Source organism: Triturus cristatus, chromosome 6 (assembly GCF_964204655.1).
Source record: "Triturus cristatus chromosome 6, aTriCri1.1, whole genome shotgun sequence".
NCBI lineage: Eukaryota > Metazoa > Chordata > Amphibia > Caudata > Salamandridae > Triturus > Triturus cristatus.
Genome location: NC_140589.1, coordinates 1,685,030,272 through 1,685,051,517, shown reverse-complemented (window position 1 = coordinate 1,685,051,517; position 21,246 = coordinate 1,685,030,272). Strand labels below are relative to the sequence as shown.

General features: G+C 43.0%; 1 protein-coding gene across 1 annotated transcript in view; it reads left to right on the top strand.

Moving 5' to 3' along the window:
* Positions 1-5,163: 5,163 nt before the first annotated feature.
* BATF3 (basic leucine zipper ATF-like transcription factor 3) overlaps positions 5,164-21,246 on the top strand; it is a 108,130-nt gene continuing 92,047 nt past the window's right edge. Inside the window, exon 1 of the mRNA XM_085609385.1 lies at positions 5,164-5,541. Within this exon, the coding sequence (XP_085465511.1) occupies positions 5,452-5,541 (90 nt within the window). The 5' untranslated portion in view covers positions 5,164-5,451. The remainder of the gene's footprint in view (positions 5,542-21,246) is intronic.

The window sequence follows — 21,246 nt, the reverse complement described above, 5'->3', positions numbered from 1 at the left end:
AACCTTGAAGTTATGAATCCTGGTCTTCCACTTCCTATTAAACCAAGATTGAATTCTGTTTTGCTTACCATCAACTTTGACAGCAGTACTATCAATACATTTTTTCTCCAAAACATCTTGTTTGCATTTACTCCTGAACCACCAAGGGCAAATTTTTGAAGCAGGCTCCCTTCCTTTCAACAACTTGAAAGGACTGACCTCCGTAGTAGCATGAGGTGTGATACGATACATCCAGAGTTTTTCTCTTACCAAATGCAACCAATTTCCCCCACTTTTGACAGCTTCAGAAACAAAATTCTTCAACACTCGGTTGAAACGCTCAACCTGGCCATTTTCATGTGGCCCATAAACAGATGTAAAAACATGTTTGATGCCACACTCATTTACAAAAGACTTCATTTCTGACGAAATTAATTGCACCCCATTGTCAGTGACAATACAAGAAGGACAACCTTCACGTGCAAAAATTTCCCTTAGAAAATTTATAACAGTACTGGTCGTAACCTTAGGTACAAACTTCACTTCGGGCCATTTAGAATGGTAATCCACTAATACCAAAGCGAATCTGAACGCTTCCGGCAAGATATTAAACGGGCCCGAAATGTCAAAAGCTAATTTTCTCCACGGTTCTCTAGGCCATTCCACCATCCTTAACGGAGGAATATGCACACTCAACATTCTATCACTGGATACACAAAATTCACATTCCCTAACCATACGATCAATCAACCTGTCCATGCCAGGCCACCAAAAAAAATTCCTCACAAGCCGTTTCATGGATGATATCCCTGGATGTGTCTTATGGGCAATTTTCAGAATCAAATCCTGTACACCTCTAGGAGGTATACATTTGTTACTCTTGAATAAGATCTCCCCTTCTAATTCTAATTCTTCAGACACATTAAAGTATGGCAATAATTCAGAACAAATCTGCTGTTTCCTCGGCCAACCTTCCACAACAAATTTTTTTACTTTAAGCAAAACCTGATCATTGCTGACCGCTTCATTCCACACAGACTCAGTAATTTCAACAAACTGTGAAGGCATAATATCACTGACACAAAGAACAAAATCAGATTCCTTAACAACACACACTAAATTGTCTGCACATGGTAACCTTGACAAACAATCAGCAGTAACATTTTTCTTGCCCGGGACATACTCAGTCTGAAAATTATATTCCTGAAGCCTCGATGACAATCTAGCTATTCTGGCAGTAGAATTCCACCCACCACCAGGAGACAAAATGTTGACCAAAGGTTTATGGTCAGTCCTCAATGTAAATTTGCTGCCCCACACATAAAGCTTATAATGCTCTACAGCCCACACACAAGCAAGAAGCTCTCTTTCAATAACCGCATATTTCCTTTCTGACTCATTCAACGTCCTTGAAGCAAATGCTACATTCCATTCCTCCTTACCACTCTTTTGTGAAAGAACTCCCCCAATGCCATACAAACTGGCGTCGACAGTAATAATACATTCTTTCTTTAAACAAAAAGGTTTCAAAGTTGGAGCATTAACGATCTCTTCCTTGATAGCCTTAAAAGCCTTCTCCTGACTATTTGACCAATCATAATTTGCATTCTTCCTTAACAATTGTCTAAGAGGTTCCATTTTACATGCAAAATTTTCTACAAACTTGCTGTAATATTCGCACATGCCTGCAAAACTGAGTAATTGCTCTTTGTTAACCGGAGCAGGGGCATTTAAAATTGCTTCTACATTTGTTTTTTTTGGAACCACCCCATCACCTGATAAGGTGTGCCCTAAATATTCTACTGACTTCTTAAACAGTTTGCATTTATGTCCCTTCAAGGTAAGACCATGTTTACCTAAACGTTCAAATACTTCAATTAAATGCTTCTCATGTTCATTCTCATTCTTTGAAAATATAAGGATATCATCCTGAAAACATTTTACAAACTGATCAATGTCTCTAAAAATATGGAACATAACTCTTTGGAACACAGAGGCAGCCGAAGCCAAACCAAACGGCATTCTAGTGTACCTAAACAAACCTTGAGGTGTAATAAAGGCTGTATAATTCTTAGATTCGTCAGATAAACAGATCTGGTGATAAGCCGATCTTAAATCCAATGTCGAGAAAACATTTGCCCCTTCTAACATAGATACAACTTCATTTATGTTGGGCAGAGGATGACAATCTACAACTATGTTTTCATTCAAAGCTCTCAAATCAATGCATACTCTCAAATTTTTATCCGTCTTCCGTACTAAAACAATGGGTGAAACCCATTCCGATGACTCAATCTCCTCAATCACCCCTTCACTGGTAAGATCTTTCAACACATTCCTTAATTCCTCCCTTACATTTATGGGAACACCTCTGAGTTTCTGTTTCACAGGTCGAGCATTCTCCTTCAAAATAATTTTGTGTTCAAAGTTCCTAAGTCTACCTAACTTATCACTGAACACACTTTTATATTTTTCCATTAACCTTGTGATTTTATCTTCACTCTCTAGCACCGCTATTCTCCCAGTTGACCAATTTTCATCTAAAATGACAGCTTCTTTTGCCCGTGGGTTTAGTATAACACCTAACTTCCATTGATCGCGCCAACCCAACACATTCACTCCTTTTACTGCAATGTACAACTTGATGTCAACACATCTGTTTTTGAAAGTTATAGTAACATTAAAGTAACCTTCCATGTCAATCCTAGTTCCATCAAAACTTTCTGCAATAATGTCACTACTATGTAACACTTTCCCTTTGCACACTGTACTCAACTTCTCTAACCAATATTTTTTTGTTATGATTGTCCAAGGTGAGCCAGAGTCAGCCATGAGATGTAATTCTTCTCCAAGAATTATTACTGTGCATTTAGGAGGATCAATTAAAACTTCGCCTCCGTTAATGATTGATACTACAAAGCCTCTTTCATATTCACAGTTTTCTTCTTGACTCATTACACCCTGGACATCTCTTTTTTCTGACACAGTAGATATTGTCCCGCGTGGAAATGGAACAGGTTTCCTGTAGTCTCTACACACGTTGCTGAAATGTCCCGTTCTTCCACACTTCCTGCATTCTCTGTTTCTTGCAGGACATCCATAAAAATTTGCCATGTGCGATCTGCTACCACACTTATAACACACATGTTGACCTCCAAAATTATCTCCTTGTCTGTTCCCACTATTTCCATAAGATCTGTTCGCCACAACTTTCTGTTGAACATTCTCCTGCTTATGTTCATCTTTGTTTTTTACCGCACACACTTCTTCCACGCTCTCTTTTTTTGCTTCACATTGTCTGACAGTTTTCATCCATTTCTCAGACTGTTCCAAAGCTTTGGCTGTAGCTATAGTCTCAGAAAGTTTCGGGTCACCCAATACCCACAAACTTTCCTGAATCTTCTTGTTCTTTACATGTACTATTATTTGATCTCTAATCATCTCATCTGCCATAGTTCCAAAATTACACTTCATGCATAGGGATCTTAAACCTGTCAGAAAATCATCGAATGACTCCTCTTCTTTTTGTGCTCTCGTATAAAATTTAAACCTGTTGAGAGCAATACTTGTGGTAGGTTTAAATCTCTTTTCCATCCTCAATAACGCTTCTGTATATACATTTATGTTCTCGTGCCCTTCCTGAGATGTAATCTGTGGTAAAGCCCTGAACACGTCTTGTCCCTCCGAGCCTAAGCAATGTAAAAGTATACTTTTCTTCCTTTCTGCGCCCATTCTTTCCCCATCAATGGCTTTCATGTAAGTCAAAAATTCCTCTTTCCATCTGATCCACGGTAAAGGTGGGTCTCCTTTGTTTTGTAGAAATTTTGCTGGAGGATCAAATTGCATTTTTTTTTATTTAAAATATTTGCTTATTTATTTTTCCCCCGTTTATTTTGCACCACTATAGCTGTTTACACACTTCCTTTTTGTTGTACACCACTCACTCTTCTCTTTGTGCTGCTCTATTGGCCCAGAACCATGCACATCCTTTTCACTCTTTATATTTCCTTTGTGGAACACTGAGTCTATTGTTTTCCTTTTTTTTTTTTAATATTTCACATAACGCGCAGCATCCTGCTTAGCTCGCCGTCAATTTGTTTACACGTTGCCATAGTCACTGTTCACTCTCTTCGTCGAACATGTGACTCCACGTCAAAGCGTAGTTCTGCTTGATTGTTCCCGTTGCTATGGCACCCGCATGACTCACCACGCTCACGTAGGCCGTCACAGCGTGCGCATCATAATCCTGCCGCTTCGTCTTCCTCGCTCTGTCACAGCGCGCACATCCGAATCCTGCCGCTTGGTCTTCCTCGCGCTTGTTTTAAATACCGCAAAAACACTCCTCTACTTCAATCTTCACACCCGGAACCACAGGACAACGTACAGTAAGCACACGCTACTTCGTTGCTCACCGTTCTTCTTTTTCTCTCTTTTTTTTTTCTCTTTTAAATTTTCCTTTTCCTTCTTTTCCGTCTTCTTTGGGTCCTCTAAACACTCCTTCTCCCGTGCTGTCCTGAAGGAGCTTTAACTCGTCGCCAATGTTAAGTTCTGACACTTGCAAGTCAAATAAAGTTAAATTTATTGTCAACAGCACGATAACGTCTTCATGGCAGGCAGCTCCACATACAACTGCCAAACAGTTAGAATACTCTCCCCAGCCCCCTTCCAGAACATGGAACCATATACAAGTAATAACATAGCGCATGCACAAACATGGCTACGCACACATTTAAAATAACAGTACACCATTTATCAGAATATAACATTTGCCAAGACTGCTTTTGGTTGCCAGTCGTACAGCATCTGGTGCGCACGTATTGAAAACAGTCGGACTGTTTTCAATACGTGCGCACCAGCTGCTGTTCAAGTGTTGCTCTTGCGCTGCATCTGTTCAGATTGTTGAGCGCTGCCACTGCTCCCAAATGTGTCACTTCTTTTCAATAAAGGTCAAGTTGGCTGAGTAAATTCCTCTTACAAGCTTTGAAAAGTTGCGCGCAGCCGTGCACGCCTCAAGATGCTGCGTGTTAAGGCGCACATCGGCGTTTGGTTTGCGTGCACGGCCGGGCGTCCTTCTCGGGAGGTCCCCGGGGTGTGAGTCAGGCTCTAGCTGTGGGGCTTCAGCGGGTCCGCTCCCAGCTCTCGGTTCCCAGTCACCAGCCCCTGTCACCCTGAGGTTTCTTGCAAGTTCCCCAGCGCAGTTTCAGGCGGCCGGGGCACGTGACTTCGCGAAAGCGTCGCCGCGCTGGACCGGGATTCCCAGAAGCGGCGCGAGGTGAGTCCACGGCCGCGTGGGAGAGGCGAGGAGCGGCACCAGCACCAGGGCAGAGTCCGGGGAGCAGGTGCAGCGCGCGACCAGGGCTGCTCCACCGCCGCGAGACACTCACCTGCACCAGAACCTGGGGCCGGTGCCCGGAGCCCCACCGCGGAGGCCGGACTCCTGCTCCATGCGGGGACCGCCACCCCTGCAGCGGCATGGCCGGGGCACGGGTCTCGGGCAGCATCTTCCAACGGGGAGCTGCCAGCGCCGCCTCGGAGTCTGAGCAGGACAGCAGCCAGGTGCAGGTAAGAGAGCAGGGCGGTGCTGGATACCCCCAGCAGGGAACGCATATGTGGCTACCCGGGGACTGCTAGTCCCAGCAGAGGGGCCCTGTTCGAGGGCAGTCAGTGTTTTTACCCAGGACTTCCCCAGTGGCAGCTCTGTCTAGGACTCTAGGTGATGCTGCAACCGATGAGACCTCACCTCTGCCGGGAGAGGGGTCCTCTCCCAGGGAGAGCCTTTCTCCCCTGAGCCCCACCATTTCCAGCAGTATTATCTGTTCTCGAGCAGGGCCTCTCTGTCGAGAGTACTTCTCTGCTCCTAGAAGTGCCAGTACTCCCATTAAATGGATTGCAGTAATGCTGAGAAATGCAGGTACTCCCCCTTTCAAATTAAGGTGCAGGTACTCCGCATCCGGTAGTATCTGCACACTTAAAGCATTGCCTGTGGGGCGAAGATAATACAGCTGGCTGAAGAACTACTCTTTTCTGAAACGAGGCCCCCCCCCCCCCCCCGAGGGCAAGCAAATACTCGAGACAGTGGCGCCCAAGGGGCCCAGCCACCCCCAGCAGGGAGACCCTCTCCTAGGTACAGTGTGGGGCCCGGGTTACGCACCAGCGTTGCCTTTCCCAGCAGAAGGGCTCGCCCCCATTCTCAGTAGTGACCCTTTCCAAGCACCAGCAAGTGCAAGTTATAGACTTCTGCCTATGGGCACTTGCAACCCCCGAAAAGAGACCCCCGTGTGAAGACAGCCACGCGCTGGCTGGGATGCTGTGCCATAGTCAGGGTGGGAGGAGGGGAATCCAGCGGTTGCCAGTAGTTCATTCCTGAGCCTCTTTTCCATCCACGGCCGCTGCAGGTAACGTGTCAAAGCCACCCTCAGTGTTCTGTATGAACCCGGAGCCCCTGCAAGCTGTGATTCAGGGGGTTAGTGGTAGTTCAAATGTGTGGGCCCACTGCAGCAGCAGAGGGCGGGAAGGACAAGGGATACAGTCCTGCTTAAAGATACCGGCTTTGCACATTCGCAAAATGTTTCCAGTTTTTCTCCATTTCTTTCAGCTCTCTCATGGTCCTGCCCTCCAGGGCCGGCTTTAGGGCAGTGTGACTGGTGCGGCCGCACTGGGCGCTGACCTAGGGAGGGGGCGCTGTTTTTAGCAAAAACCTATGATTTAAAACACCTGCTGCAAAGTTACTTGTGCGTTCAGTTTTCAGGCAGCAATAAAAATGTCAAGATAACTCTTGTGATTAATGTTTCTGCTAGAGACCGAGATCAGAGTTTTGTCTAGTGGCCGTTTTCACTTGCCATAAAGTAGCACAGAGGGTTAATATGCCTGCTGTAAAAAAACTCTTACGGTGCAGATCACAGATCTGTAGTTTATGTGGCTAGCTGAGTGGATTAGTGCTTTTGTCAAAGAGATCCTTTTGTTAGCAAGGTTCATAAAATACAACCCTAATACAGAACAGTGACTGTTGCAAACTGTCCTCAAAGAGCTGCATGCAAACTGCATACAATAGGTCGCAACGTTATGGTTTTTCCCAGTCTTTCATGATCTATTCCTAATGTTGCTAAAAAGGATTTGTTTGGGTAGATATACATTCTTATTAGTAAAGCCAGCCTTTACCAGCGCTTAAAAACAAATTAAATGTATGTGAGCGAGGGGCTATGGCGAGATGAGGTGCACTTTTGCCCGGTGGTCATGAGGAAATCCGAGGAGGTCATGGGGTGGCGCCAAAAATGATTGTTGCACTGGGCAGCAACCGCGCTAAAGCTGGCTCTACTCCCTTCGCCTCATCAGCATCTCTTGCCGTCTCACCTGTTTCACTCTTATCTCTCCCAGTTTCTCCCTCGCCTCTGTCTTCCATTTCTCAAGATTCAGTTAAGTACTGTGGTTGGGTTGTAAATTACAGATAAGGAGAAATAATAGAGTATGTACTTTTAGGAAAATATGTTGTATAAAATCTGACTTTGGAAAAAGGCAGTATTTGGGGATCCTGGATATTTTGTACCTGTGGACATGCTACAAATTAACCTTTTCTTCTAATCTTAGATTACTTGACAATTATTCATATATACATTATTTCCTCTTTGGTTTGATGAACAGGTTTGTTAGCTACCTATAGTCCTCAAAAGGCGATGTCAGTATGTTTCTCTGTAGTATTCATCTGACTCTGGAATATGGCCATCATCAGGCCTAAGAATTTAACACAATGTTGCTGGTTTTGCACTCCCCATGGTGGAGCAAAGCTGCAATTTTCTTACACTATCCACAGGTGGAAGTACAATTGTATTTCTGCTTTTCAAGTTTATTTCTATTTAGAACATGTCAACAGATTTTTTTTTTCTTTTGAAATGACTTACGTGCCAAGCTATCGTTACCCTATTTAGCTCAAGAGGTTTAAGGACGAGGCAAACACCTTTTGCTGCAAAGAAACTAACAGCACTACAGCATTTCGAATGTATTATAAGGAACACCAGACCCCTCCCCTTCTACATCTCCCTCCTCCTAGTGCCACAAATCTCACTTCCAACTTTTTCCCAACCAATTAATCAAGAAACTTGACATGGCCTAAGGGGGAACATTGGCCCCTCAGATGGTCACACGTTGAAAAACCCGCGTTTCACTTATCAAAATTCAAAGCCCAGAATGTTTCCCTCCCGTGCAATATACTACAATAGTGCATTTAGACTGCAGCGCCAGTGGCAGCACACGTCTGAAGCTTACTCTGACAGCTACTGCCATTCAAGGAGGGTGCCACGTGCACATTTCCCGCCTCTGCAGAGTTCTAGTGTTGCATCCTTTGGTGGCTTTGCTGTACTCTCTTTTATATTACGGTTTTGAAAGAGCCATAACCAACGCGAAATAATAATCTATATAGCGCTTTATATAAACATTGTATATGGAATTATTATCCAATCGAAAATGGGGCTCCTATTGACCGTGGCAGCGTGAAAGGCTGAGTCAGCGTGGCCGGGATTCGAACATCCTGCCTACCAATGGTATATACATCTCAGGTGAGCGCACAAATCAATGAGATGCCTTACGCTATAATTAAGTCTCGATTAAACTGGGTGTTTACTTTGTTAACTTCCTTTAAATTAAGTTATACCATTTTGAAACAATATCGAAAATTAACGCAATAAAAATGACAGTAAAGTAAAGAATTGTTTACACAAAATTTGTTTTTAAAATTGTCTCTCCAGTTCTTGTACAATATACTGCTTTTGAAATCACAGAATCATTTATCCCTGTGGTCAAGGGCGTACATGTTTATTTGCATGATTAAAAATGTTTGATACGTTTTATACTTACTTTTGTGAAATTATCTAAAAAATATATTTTTAAGTATAAGATGCGACGAACTTGATCTCTATACTTGGTAGCATGTAATCTTAAATTGTGTGACATATAATGTATACTGGCGTGGATTAATATTTTATACTGATCTGGGCTAAGTTACACGGATTCTGGATGGGCAAAGTTTGCTCTCACAGTGTCCTATTGCATTTCGAGCATGCTTCTTACTGTAAAAACGTCATCCTGTGACGGCATCAGATAAAAATGCAGAGACGACTGACAAGATCACATTGAACATATAATAAGGAGTCAACCTGTGACGTCTGCTTTAGAAATACACAAAACATCACGTTATTTCGTCCAATTAAAAAAAACAAAAAGACGTTGTAATCTCTGCTACAAGAAAGACAGACAGCAGAACACCACTTTGAGATTGCACCTGCTAAACCTTTAATCCAACCCAGCCATAGGTCTGGATCCAAGTGGACCCACTCAGCCCTTTATAATTTCTGAGTATCATTGGAGGATATAGCAGGAACACTCATTTGTTTATTTATTTTTTTATTTGGACATGTGGAACAAAAGTAATGCAGTAGACTGGTGTATTAAAAACATAGATATACAAATTTAAAATGGGGGTTGGGAGAGGACGCTGCAAAGAAAAATAAAGTAATAATTAAAGAAGAAGGTAAAAAAAAGCAAAGCAAGTCTTGTTCCCTGGTAAGAATATTTCAGATTATATTTTACAGATTACCTAGCTATGCACAGAGAGGTAAAAATGTATGCAGATGAATGTTCCCCTGCCAAAAAACACCAGCTTGGGCAACGTCTGGTTCGGAAAGGAAGCTCTGTGAAATTTTGGTATTTCCAGTTGCTGCCTATATTTGCTTCGAGCTACCAGGAACCAACCTTAATTTGTAAATTTTTATGCCACATTTCTCATATGCCTGGTAGCAAGTGAATATTTTGATATGGCAGGGAAACCAGTTAGCAGGCCAAGGGAGGGAGCATCCATGGTCTTGAAGCGAGCTGTGATCGAGCTTTCACACCACTGGGTCAAGGGTAGACCACTCTTTCCCTTAAGACGGTCCTCTGTATCGCACTTTCACTAGCATCACCAAGCCCCAGGTGCACTTTTCAGAGACATGTGAGTGGGGTGCGGTCTTGGGACTTTTCAGACAACAATATAGTTATGAAGTAAAGAACTTAGAGATCGTAACCAATCTGCAAAAATGGAAATAATGTGGATAAAGGGTCAAAAATAATTTAAGAAATAAAAAAAAATTGGTAGCAACCAATGTTCAAAAACTGCACAATGTCAAAAAAAGGGATGTGAGCTAAGACACACTCTTGTAGGATTTCAGTGGGATGTGAGCTCACATTCCCAACTGCAAATGCTTATTGTCAGATTGAATTTGGGGTTCCTGGAGGGTCTGGGATTTTATCTTCTGATCTAGTCTGTTTTTGTATGGGGCAAGCAGTTGTCAGGCGAGATGATGCTGAATGCTATATCCAGTAAAGTTTTTATAAGGTGATCTGTGCCATGGAGGAGTCCGCAGTGGGAAGAAAATACACCGGCAAATACTCCTTCGGGATAATGATGCCATTCGACTGCTGAGGTGTGGTGCGTTATACACCCCTTCTTCCCTCCCCTCCATTGGTCAGTTCTTAAGTGGCTGATTACCTTGAACTCTTGCTGGCCCAGCAGATGAATGTGATGTTGCTGGTTTGACTGGGGCTTGATGGGTTTCAGAGGCTTGTGCTGAGATAATGTTTCTGTAAACTGGGCAAATCATTTCCCAGATGTTATATTGCTTTTTTCTTAAGTTGAAGCCAGAAGATTCTTTCAGCTGTTACTTGGATACCCTCAAAAGTTATTTTTTCAGTACAATAAAAATGCACAATGGATCTCCATTGATAGTAGCCGTACCAAATGGATGACAATGATGAGTGCTTCAGGGCTGGGTCTAATACAACCCGCACCTTTTAAGCACAGCTTACGTTGGACCACCAAACAGGTGAGCCATGGCTACCCAAGTCACGGCAGTCCTCCACCAAGGCTGGCAGCTGACATTCTTTCTAAAAGGCTGCAGACTTCCTCTGTACTTGAGATGTTTAGCTTCTAGGCACTCTTAAAGAATCCATCATATCTGACAGATTTATGATATGTCCTCAGAAGCAAATGATCACTTCATCTGGATTCTGGAAGTCTCAAAACGTGTTTCCCTTGCACAAAGCTGTTGTCTGGTACAGCAGCTTCAATCCGGAACTTTGTGCAGGTCTATAAACACCCAACTGACATTGCTGCGTTACAAAAAACAATCTAAAACCTCACCTATTTTGATTGTACCTAAAGTAGGCTAATGGTTCATAATTTGTGCATCAACCAACATTCCTCACACCTCATCATTTTTCTACTCAAATTGCTTCTGACCCTTCCCATCTCTGTGCTTTTTCAATATAGTTTTCCCAGTATGTTCTTCTGTATTTTAATATCATTCATTCTAAAGCACACCAATACCTTCTGGAACTGCGGCGCTATATAAAGCAGTTAAAATAAATGAATTCCGTACCTCCTAGGAGAGCAGCAGGGAGGACCCTACCGCAACTGGAGGAGAGTGAGGCAAGCAGGGACCCCAGTGGACGAAGAGAAATGTGGGACTTCAAACCTGCTAGCCATGTCCTGGCAGAGGCTCCACTTTCCTTCATGTATTGCTCCCCCCTCTCCTGGGCCTTGGGAAAAGTAAGAGAGGGGACTCCCACTCAATATCATCTGCATTCCTCAATAAGGTTCTCCTTCCACCTACCTCTGGGAATTCGCCCGAGTTGTGTTTGTGACAAGATACCTTTACCCTCTCATAACTTTATTTCTAAAGTATGTCATCAATCCTGGTTTCCGATTTCAGAATGGTATTCCTAAAGCTATAAAGCACGTGAAATTGGTGTTAAAAGCTGCTACCAATAGAAAGCTATAATTACTTCGAAATATTTTCAGCTCACTTTATTGCACAGTTTGCATAACTTTTAAATAATGGAAATCACACCATTAATCAAATAAAAGAACATTAATGCTCTCCATACATTTTTATCAGTCTAACATTACAGTTCTTACACAAATACAATCTTTAATCTCGAAGATGTCCAGCAGAGGGTTGCTTTGGGCACACAACAGCTTTCGTGTAATTTAATGAATAAAGGATTTCACATCCATAGCAGCATAAATATAGAATTTAAAAAGCATTGAAATTAATTGTAAAATGCTATACAACAAGCGAAACTATCCTTAAAAGAGATATTGCATCAAGAAGTAACAATTACAGATGTTTCAGAAACCAATCTGGTACACAGGGGGCACAATTTGCATAACTCACCTGACCGTGACTGGAGATCTTCCTATAATAAAATACTTATTTAAAAATGCCATTGGCTTAGTGTTGGGTTGGAGATAAGGCCTTTCTACAATGAAAAAAGTTCAAGTTTAAGAGCTTGAATGAGCCTTAGTTCCTCTGCACACGAGCAGCCCTTGTTGCCTTCAGAACCGGGTCAGTCGGAGTGATGTTCTCTTGTAAATTGACCGGGACAAACAAGATCATTTTGTCCCTTCTGATGATTCCTGAGCTAGTTATCTGCTTCAGGAGGCGCATTTTCCTTGTAGCTCGGTATTACAGACCTAGGAGCATACTTTGTGTTGTTTCTTCAATTTGGGACGTCATCTCAATAGCCGCCAGTAACCTACATGTGGTAAGAAGTGGGTATTTGAAATTGGGAGTGTACCTGGTGGGGATTATAAAGGGCTCACAGGCAGCTGCTTGGTTTCAAAATTGCCCTATACTAGCAAGTTGTGTTTGACAAGCCCCATGTTCTACAGTGCTAGGCCATTGGCGATAAGCCACACACTCTCTAGTCCAATAACACAAGTACACGCATGACTAGGTGGGGTTGTCCCTCTACACGTACAACCTATTTGTAGCGCCTGCCTATCACAATTTCACACCTCTTAGTTGCAACTTTGCGGCCCTCCTAATTTCAGACCCGCCCCATTTTCTGCTTGAGAAGCCCACAGATGTGGGTGAAAAATTGGCTTTGTGTGGTGCCCCTCCACTTTCTTTTGTGCTTTTTGCACTTGTGCCTTATAATGGAGAGAAATCTATAATAATGATTTTGTAATCTTTACATCCCATGGTCACCAGGTAATTTTTCTTTTGGACATGGAATACCTAGTTGGTATAATTTATTTTCACATGTCCATGTTATACAGTGACTGTATTAGAAGAAGATGGTAAGCCATTTTAAACAAGCACATGGCCTGCAGCCTGTTCAGCAGGCCTCAGACCATAGCAGGTCAAAACTCTAAAGGGACCAAACGCACAGTCTGTGGGTGCACCTTGAGCGGATGCGAGATTCTTTCTAGTTAACAATTCAACATTTGTCAGTCATGCCTATGCGCAGGAATGTTCCATTCTATGCGAGGCCACAACCTATTGCAGGAGGAACAATGTGCATTTATTTTGTTTGGGTAACTACGGTCTTGTCTTCATAAATGAATGTGGTGATTTTTCATACCTCTGGAGCCTCTTAAGTATTGCGTATATTTTCAGCTCTGCAAACTCAGCCTGCTGCTGACCGCTGCTTTGGATGTTTGCATATGTGCCCCACTGCCCTCCATGCTGCACAGCTTACAACGCTGTGTTGAAGCAGTTTTTTGCTCTTCAAGCTGCCGCAGCATGGAGTCTGTCTGTAGTCGGCCATAGTGCTTCACAGTGCAGCGCTTGAAATGCGATGGTCTGGGATTTGCAGAGGTCTTTTGACATTCAGAAATGAGTGGCACAGGTGACACTTGGACCCCAGGACTGAGATTTTATGAGGTAAGCTGGAATTCATAGATGTGTGTTGGGGTGAATTTTTAAGGTGGTGCCTTCTGTGAAGGGGATACCACGGAATTGTGCTCCAAATTTGATTTTGTCTTTACTACATGAGACGATTGCATGGATTATATATATAAAATTGGATTTGCAATTTTGTTTCACAGCTACGCATGGACATCATTTAGTGGTCTCTGGGGGTAGCAACCCCTACCCCTCTCTTGCCCTTTGGTACCCATCGCCCTGGCCTTCCTAAACCTCTATTAGAGGCCTTTGATGTTGTGGTAGGAAGAGAATGTAACCAGGGCACTAAAAACCAGATTGACCTTTTGTGGTTCTCTTACCTTGCCCCTTCCCCAGCTCCTCAGCACCCATTAAGACTACTGAGAGGCTTCTGGTGTCAAAGGGGCAGGTGAAGGGTCAAATGACGCTTTGTCACTTCTGCTACACCTCGCGTTTTGGCGATTTGATGTCCATGGAGCTACCACACAACCGTCTAAAACCACATTTTCTTCTTTAGCCCATGGAATATTTTTCGATGAAAAGATGCTTCACTTGTTTTTATCACCTTTAGAAACTCTCAGATTGTTAATCATATTCTCAAATAGTGCACACATCTCTTCTCCTGGATGACCTCTGCTACTTTTACATTCCGGTATCTGAGTGCGTTCTTCATTTACCATTCTGAAAATGTAGCCCAAACCAGGGCACAGTACTTCAGAAGCAGTCTCACCAGTGCCTCCCCTTTTTATTTTTTCAAAGTATACTGTGGATCCACGGTACTCTTAAAAATAAATGGTTATGGTGGTGCCCTGGGGAGCCAGGTATCCCTACCCTGCCAGCGATATGTTTTTTGAAGTTTTTATTTCAGGTCACAGTGACGGGTCCCCAAGTCCTCATATGGCTGCCGCAGCATCTTTGTTGCTGTGACAGCAGATCAGATATTATCTTTTCATTTGTCGTGTCCTCGAATCCTCCCGGCATGAAATATGCATACATTTGGAACCTTATTTTCTTGAAAAATACTGAAAGGATTTACACAAAATCATGAAAACCATGCTTTCTTTGTGAAGATCTAGTTTTCTGTCAATTTTGATTTAATTCTGTTCAGCCATTTTGGCTGCAATTATGTCTAAAGTTCCCATGGAAAATTGCATGGGGAAAACGTGTTTAGGACTCCTCTCCCTTTTTCTCGGTCCCCGCTTGACGGATCACCAAAAACCTTCCAGGAAACAGCTGAGGTGGATGATACTTTTTTTGGGAAAGTTTTGCAAAGATTCTTCCAACGGTGTCAAAGTTATTAGCAAACCAAAAACACAACTACATTTTTATGGAAATGTGACCCTAACTAGAACTACCCAGTTGGAGACTGCCATTGAGGTTTTTTTTTTCCCCCTCCATATTGGAGTGTGTATGTGTATATGAAAGTGTATAATATATATTATCTACTGGCGGCCGCCAGTAGATAGTTATAGTTAGGACCCTGTTTCCATAGGAAATCCGCAACATTCTATTTGGAATAACTTTGGCGCCGGTCGACGAATCCTCGCGAAGTTTTCAAAATAGGTGGGGTGCTACGCTCCGCTCCTACCCTGAAAGTCTCGGGGGGATTCGTCAAGCGGGGGCTGAGAAAAAAGGGGGGTCCCAAAACGCGTTTTTCCCATGCATTTTTCCATAGGACCTTTAGACACAGCTACAGCCCGAACGGCTGAACAGAGTTACTTGAAATTTGGCAGAGAGGTAGTCCTCAGGTCAAGGAAGTGCCTTTTGTAGGTTTGGTGTAAATCTGTTCAGTAGATCCTGAGAAAATAGCATTTAAATCAATATATATATCTGTGGCAGCTTACGGTGCGCTTACCGTGCGCTTACGGTAAGCTTACCGTACGCGTACGGTGCCGTGCGCGAGCGCGATTCTGATTGGCTGTTAGATCTAAGTAAACATTCGAATCGGTCGAAACCAGGAAGCGGCGGCCGCCATTTTCTCTCTCGCACTCTGAGTGAGGCAGCAAAAACAAAGGCAAAAAACATCTAAAGGGTCAATGTATTCAGTTCCTAACCACCTAGCATTGATGATGGTGTCCCCAAAGAACCCCCAAGGCCAAAAATTCAATTGTATTTTTTTTCAAAAAATCGTCGATTATGCTTACCGTACGCGTACGGTAAAAATTAATAAAAAAAAAAAACTATTCACACTATCCCCACCCCGATGTGCAAAAGGCGCCTGAAGTGCACCTTTTGTGCATGGTATATGATCTTCAAATGAAAACATAAATGTTTACCTTTCACAACGAAGCGCATAATATGTCCTCCATGTGCGCACGGTGCGCGAAGCGCATCGTGCGTACATGGCCCATGCCGCGTAACGTGGGCACGCGGTGCGCGCAGCGCACCGTGCGTGCACGGCACTAACTGCGTAAAGTGGGCGCACGGTGCGCGAAGCGCACCGTGCGCGCACGGAACGAACTGCGTTAACTGGGCGCGCACGCCACGAATGGCGTAAAGTAACTTAGCATTTAAAAAACCGTACAAATTCACTGAAAAAACCATAGGTTTCACACACGTTATAGTTAGGAATTAGCATTTAAAAAACCTTGCAAATTCACTGAAAAAACCATAGGTTTCACACATGTTATAGTTAGCGGAAATTTTAATCATAAAAAACCATTGAAATTCCCCCATTATAGTTAGTGCAGGCAACTATAACTCACGCAACCGCAATCCTCTGCTGATGCTAATACTGTATTTAGACACTTATTTGCCCATGTCTTCTTCCATTAAATTTTAGCTATACATATATTGCAAATATTTTTTTTTCATAAAGACACATATGTCATCAGCAGAGGATTGCGGTTGCGTGAGTTATAGTTGCCTGAACTAACTATAACGGGGGAATTTCAATGGTTTTTTATGATTAAAATTTCCGCTAACTATAACATGTGTGAAAACTATGTTTTTTTCAGTGAATATATATATATATATATAAATATATGTTATACACGCTGAAAAAAAAGGTTAAAGGGATGTTATAGCAAGGTGAAAATGTCAGTCAAAATATACTGTTTAAACTAACAAAACCACTGAAATTCACCAGTTGTAGTTATCTCAAGAAACTATAATTCGTGCCCTAAGGTAACTATAACTTGTGCCTTCGCCATGCACAGTTTTCTCGTCAATAATTTCTCTGCAAATGTTGCAATTATATTATCAATGATATCATAGAAGATGGCATAAGTGATGTAATATGTGAGGTAATTAGCAGTGCATGGTGAGGGCGCGAGTTATAGTTACCTTAGGGTACGAGGTGTAAGCATGGCTTTAATGTTGTATGCCATTTTGCTCATCTCCAGAAAGTGCAGTGTATTTTAGCAAACTACGAGGGCTGTCCATAGGGCCTGCCAGATGTCTTGTCAGGGCTAATGCATACCGGTCACCCTTTTCACTTAAATTGGCAGGTCTTGGGAAAGTCTTTAAGAGGGTTATCCTTTTGAGGTGACCAGAGTATGAACTCTTTTTTTGGAGGGTGTTCAGTGTTTAAAAGGGAGGGGGTATTAAAGGATATGGGGGCATTTTGTTAGTTAAGTTGGTGAATATCAGTAAAAAGAGGGTAGCATCCAGCAAATGTGGGTGACTTTACAGATATTCTATAATTTCAGTACGTGATCAAAGTTTATATCCATTATTGTGTAATGGGTGATAGAAAATTGGCCATAGCTGTATCGTACTGAATTACTCCAAGTCCTCAAGCAGTATATGTGAAATCTTAACTTCATTTTTCCATGATGAGGTTGTCAAAATCTATGACAATCTTAGAAGCCATACAGACCCACCATCCACCTTTTTGGTGTTTTCATGCTGTTCTACACCACCTAGAGACTCTCTTAGTTTGGGGAGGTATGCCAGAGTCACTTTAGAGGAAGTCAGTGGTTTTATTGCCTCAGTCAAGTCTAGATCTCCTGATGATCCGCTTGAAATGAGCTAATGTGCTCCCCGCACTTAAGAAATCTACTGCAGAGCTGCTAAGTTATCAAGCTATCATCCAATCTCACTGCTGCCCTTTCCAAATAAAATACTGAAGAACATAACCAACAAACAATCGTCCAGTATTTTTGAGACCAACAACATACTGAGTTTTTCTCAGCCTAGTTTAAGGGCAGCACAGAGCACGGAAGACATCAATTTGGCAGTCACAGGCGTAATCAGGACCATCTTAGATGAGGGACATCCTGTGGTTCTTATACTTTTAGAACTATACTCAGATTCTGATACGGTCTTCCATGTAGTCCTGATCCAAAGGCTATATGACATTGGTATATAATAGGGTTTCCAAAGTCGGTACTGGAGGCTCGGTTCTATGCCAGATTTTTAAGATAACTGCATTTATCTAAATGTGGATATGCTAAAAATCTGGCATAGATCCGGCCCTCCAGGACCTAGTTTGGAGAACCCTGGTATATGGTCGCATAAATCCATGACGGTCACCAACACCTGCGGGGTGTCACAGGGGTCCTCATTTAGTCTCACTCAACTTCTATGTTGCCCCTTTGGCAAAGGTTTTCAGAAACTGCCGATTTGAATTTCTGTCCTATGCTGATGATACCCAGTTGGTGGTACCTATTGGGCACAATTAGCAAGTGACCCGAACCAAATTTTGTGACTGTCTTCATGCTGTGGCAGGCTGGATGAAGCAGAATTGCCTCCAACTCACTGGAGGGAAGACATAGATTGTCCTCTTCAGCAAGAACTCTCAGATTTGGACGGAAGATTGTTGGCCTAAAGAACTGTGCAGACCTACCTGTCCTAAAAGAGTTGCAAAAATCTAGGTGTTCGGCTTAACGATAACCTCAGCATGCAAAACCAAGTTGCATTAGTGAGTGGTGCCTGTTTTGGAGTAATTTGCTGACAAAGGTTTTTTTTCTTGGATTTCTCTGAATTGCAGGAGGACAATTATTCAGGCTCTTATAACCAGGCAGCTACATTATGGCAGTGCATTATTGGGGAGAGGATGTAGCCTTAAGGCTAGCATGGTTGACCTCGAAGCTGGGGAACTGGGTTTGAGTCTCAGCAACGACGCTCAACATCCTGTGATTCTGGGCAGATCACTTAATCTCCCCTTGCCTCTCAAAAATGAATGTGTCCATCTGTAACGAAACTGGTGCTCATGTAAAGTGCTCTGATACCTGATATCTTCGGGTCTAGTTGGAACGAATGAGTCCTTGAAAGTCGTACAGAATGTGGCATCTAGATTGGTTTGCCCCCTTGACAACCCCCCTTCCCCGGACCACGGTAGGTTCAATCTTGATAGCCCTTCATTAGCTGCCCATTAGGAAATGTGTTATTTCCAAGCTGCTTTGCCATACTCACAGAGTCTTGTATGGCGGGGTTCCTTTCTATTTATGTACAAAGGTTAGTTTATCAGCCTGTGAGAAATATTAGAACGTCGGATGTGGCACTGGCAACTCCCCACCGACCGTGGTCGTTGTTTTTCCTATCTTGCCCCTCCACACTGGCATACGCTGCCTTTAGATATTCGGTCCAGTCAGAATTTTACCACTTTTAAAAAGTTGCTCAAAACATGGCTATTTTAGCAAGATGCCCGCTACTTCTTTTGCTTCCTTTGTGCCCTTTGCGGATTGCCCATAGCGCAGGGACACCCATATGGAGTCACATGTCTGCGCTCCATAAGTGACCATTACATATAGGATGCTGTCACAATGCCTGGAGGATGTAATGAGTGATGTCCTTTAACATATCATAACAGTGCATGGTGGGAGTGCATGTTATAGGTGGCTCAGTACATTCTAACATGAATTTCAGTGTTTTTTGTAGTTTTTAAAAGTTAATCTTTAATCCATTTCAGCTAAGGATAATGTCACTTTAACCTTCTGTTTTTTAGTAAATTTCAATTTTTTTTTAGTGTGAGCTAAGATTGTATTATTTTTTTTTACAGAGTTTTATATAGCCCGAACTTGACCTGGCCTGGTATCGGGTATCAGAGCGCCTTACATAGCACCAGTTGCGTTACATGAGGACACATTCATTTTTGTTAGGCCCGGGGAGATTAAGTGATTTGCCCAGGATCATAGGATGTTCAGCGTCATTGCCGAGACTCGAACCCGGCTCCCCAGATTCGAGGTCGACCGCCCTAGCCGTTAGGCCAACTCCTCTCGCCTATTACCATACCTAACTATGTATGCTCCTATTCAAACTTAAGCATTGACTGAACCCCCCCAGGCAGCAGGGTGTTGGCTTCAGGGGCATCCCTGCACCCAGAACCCCAATACGTACAGCCTTCACCAGTGTTCAACAGAGTTGGCCCTGTGCTCAATGCACTGTAGACATTGGCCTACACAGTGGCGATTGACCACAGGGTCTGGTTTATAACCAGACCCATTTATTTAAAAAAAAAAATGTTTTTAGGCTACTACGGTACATCTGTGGGTGACACCCTGGGTAGCACGATTCAAGGTACTGATACTGCAGTACTGGTGCCACACATTTTTTTTTGTATTTGACTGGGTAGAAGGGGGGGGGGGATTGAGTGTCCCTTTGGGAACCTTCCACAAGGCTAGGGGGAGGAGAGGACAGTGGGGGAGTGGGTGGAGGTCAGGGTGTGTCCAACCTGCCCCCTTATGGGCTTTTCCAGGACTTTGGGACAGAGTCTTGTAATGACAGTCGCAACATTTGTTTCAGAGTTGGAGCAAGCCGATCACATCATGCGGTACAGTGGTACTGGTACCAGTACCACGGTACCAAAACGGCAGATGAGAGAAAAAGCTCCCTCAGCCAATTAGAAGCCCTATTTTTTAACTTTGTTTGGTACCTGAGGAGTTCCGTGAGACCGACTGTCCAGATATACCTAACTTTTTTGAGCGTTAACCCCTTCATAACCAATCCCAGCCTGTCTTTAAATGCTAATTTCTTGAAAGTGGCTGAACAGATTTACACCAAATCGGAAAAAGCAGACTGTCTCACTAACATTGTAACTTTTTGCCAAATTTGATGTAATTCCATACAGCAAAGCTTCCTATGGGTATTACTATAGGAAACCACTGTTTTGTGACACCACCCTTTTTCTCAACAGATTGAGGTTAAAATTTCCATAAGGAGCAAAGGTGGAAGAACTTTTTTAGGGAAATTTTTGTGCAGATTCGTCAAACGGCATCAAAATGAGCAAAACGCTCTTCCTATAGAAACTCTGACCTAACTGTAACGTGACCACCACTGTGTAATGTATAATATTTCGAATTCCTGATAAGGTGCTTAAGTGCAAGTGTGTGCAGTGATATTACCTCTCTTCAGCAGATCCTAACTGTCCACGGTCATTCCTGCATCCCTCTTGCGGAATCCACCCCCTTGTTACTTTGTTAACCTACATTTGTAATCCGAAGTTCTGTAAGCAGTTGTTTATATTGTAAGTGTATTGCTAAGTAGTGGTTTGAAGAAACCAAAATGAGGAGTTTTGCATTGACCAGCAGAGTGAAATGGTTTCCCTTTAGGAGCTTCTTGAATAAGGAAGTGGGCATGAAGGGGTTTATTTTCAGTGCTTTGCCCATGGCATGCTGTGACTGCACAG